We start from the raw sequence: 2,115 nt of genomic DNA on the forward strand, positions 1-2,115 counted from the left end.
GCGTGTCCCCCAGCGTAAAGAACCGCAGTCCAGGTAGGAAACTCCTTTCGGCCAGGCTGGCAGCGTCCCATGGACCAGTCAATCCCGCACCCGCCAGCTCCGAAGGTCAGGCGCTACACCCGCCTCTAAATGCTGCAAACCGTTTGGTTTTCCATCGCCTGGCTCCTCTGGGAAGTGGCGACTCCCTGGATCTGAGCAAAACGCCCCCTCCCAGCCGGCTTCACCTGGGTGAACAGTGACGAGCACAGAGGACAAACCCAGGGGCTCCGTTGCGAAGGATCAAGGCTGCTTTATTGCAAAGGTGGACGAGTGACAAGTGCTGAAACCAGAGCTGGTGGCAACGCGCGACTGGAAAACCACGTCCCTCCCATCGTGCCAGAGATCGAGTAACTTCCTAAGAGGGGAAAATCGGATGTTTTCACCGGCAGGGGCTCCAGGCCCCATAGCTGGCTGAATCACGAGGTTTCAAGGGTACGGAGCGTGGACTGAACCTCTGCAGGTCTGAGCACCCCATCCCAGCCAGCTCACGCTGCCAGGCTCAGAAAGCGCGGGGTCCCACGGCCGGCGCGGCACCTGGACGGCACCTATGGCCCATTCCCCTCACGGGTGCCAGCGTTGGCAGCTCCGCCTGCTCTCCCTGCCCTGGCATGGGCTGTCTCAATGGAGACGCTTGTCCTGCGCTGGGCCTACACACGCACTACCAGCTGTCCCCGAGCCCACTCGGACCTGCGGGGACACAGATTCAGCATTGTCTCAAGCCTGGGGACAGAGCAGAGGAAAGAAACACCCTGGAGTTTGCCTGGAAGAAGCTAGGCAGCTCTCTGTGAGCGACTGAACGTGCCAGGATCGGCTGTTAACTTGTGCCCAGCTTTCCGCGGCTGCTCGGGCATGTGGCACAGCAGTAGAGAGCCTGGCCTGTCCCCCCAGCGCTAAGAGAGGGCTAGCACATCAGCCGGGCTAAGGAAAAGCAACTCTGATCATCCACAAGATTTGCAAGGGGGGGGAAGTGCCACCCTCCCCAAAGATTTGTAGTTACTCGGGAGCCTGTCCTCCCACCTCCCTCTCCACGCGCATCTTGAGGTGGGCCAGGACGGAGCAAATCTTCCAAAAAAAGGGAGGCCATCAATCAGGAGGTACCTTCACATCGCCGCGAGGCCCGCGGAGGAGAGCAGGGTCAAGATCAGGACCAGCACCCCAGACTGGTTGACCTGGGGGATCTTGAACCCCTTCCCCATGTCCCATGCCTGCAGGAGAGAAGAGACACAGCAGGGTTAATTCAGCAGGGCCGGGGTGGTCTCTGATGGGGGATGTGCCAGGCGAAGGCAGAAAGGCACCATCTTTCTGATAAATGCTAGCAAGACCACCCCAAAAAACAGCCTCTGCACCGCCGGGTACAGACCAGAGGGAGGGCTACAAGCGTCCATCGCTGCAGGGCGACAGGCAGGGGTCTCCCTGGGTGCGGGTACACGTGCGCCGCGCCAGAGGAAGCTTATCCCCCACCAAGCCCCCGCATCCACCGGCAAAGCTGCCCGTGAGCTCTCCCTAATCCCCAACAGCCACAGCACGCCAGGCTCACTTCAAAAGCGGCAGCTGCACTGCGCTTGCTTCTCTCCTGCTGACAGAAATAGGTTATAAAGCACGGCACAAGCCGCAGATCTGAGGCAGCACTGACGTCCCCCCGGGCAGAGCCGAGCGGGTGGGGATGAGCCTCAGCCCCCAGCACCTCTGCGTACGCCCCTGGGCACGCTGCGAGCCGCGGAGGCCAGGCTGAGCCCGGACGGCAGGGAGGGATGCCGGAACAGCAGCCCGGAGCTGTGTGGCCTCAGTTCCCAGGTACTGCAGGTGGGTTTTCACCACTCACCTAACTTTGGCCAAGCGAAGCGGGGTGGCTGAGGGCAGCCTGGGGGGCACAGGCCTCCTCCCAGCCTGCCAGCAAGCCCCCAGGGCTCAAAGCAGAGAAGCACCTGGGGCAGCGGCACTAAACTGAACCTGCTCCCAGCGGACCCCCCCCTGCTGTCCTCAGGGAGCCAAGGCTGCTGGTTTCCATCTCAGACAATTTAATTGGCATCCTAATGTATACGGGCAGTCAGAGACTTCAACACGCATCCGACTCAC

The 2,115-nt window shown here is 61.4% G+C and overlaps 1 protein-coding gene across 4 annotated transcripts in view; it reads right to left on the minus strand.

Moving 5' to 3' along the window:
• Positions 1-273: 273 nt before the first annotated feature.
• SDHC (succinate dehydrogenase complex subunit C) overlaps positions 274-2,115 on the minus strand; it is an 11,752-nt gene continuing 9,910 nt past the window's right edge. For 3 of the 4 annotated variants that reach the window (XM_035896111.1, XM_035896112.1, XM_035896110.1), the window contains exon 6: positions 436-1,244. In XM_035896111.1, coding sequence (XP_035752004.1) covers positions 1,140-1,244 — 105 coding nt within the window. In that variant the 3' untranslated portion in view covers positions 436-1,139. Of the gene's footprint in view, positions 395-435; positions 1,245-2,115 lie in introns of those variants that run through there. The other variant, XM_035896109.1, reaches the window with a different exon arrangement.

Source organism: Egretta garzetta, unplaced genomic scaffold, assembly GCF_000687185.1.
Source record: "Egretta garzetta isolate BGI_Z169 unplaced genomic scaffold, ASM68718v1 scaffold376, whole genome shotgun sequence".
Taxonomy (NCBI): domain Eukaryota; kingdom Metazoa; phylum Chordata; class Aves; order Pelecaniformes; family Ardeidae; genus Egretta; species Egretta garzetta.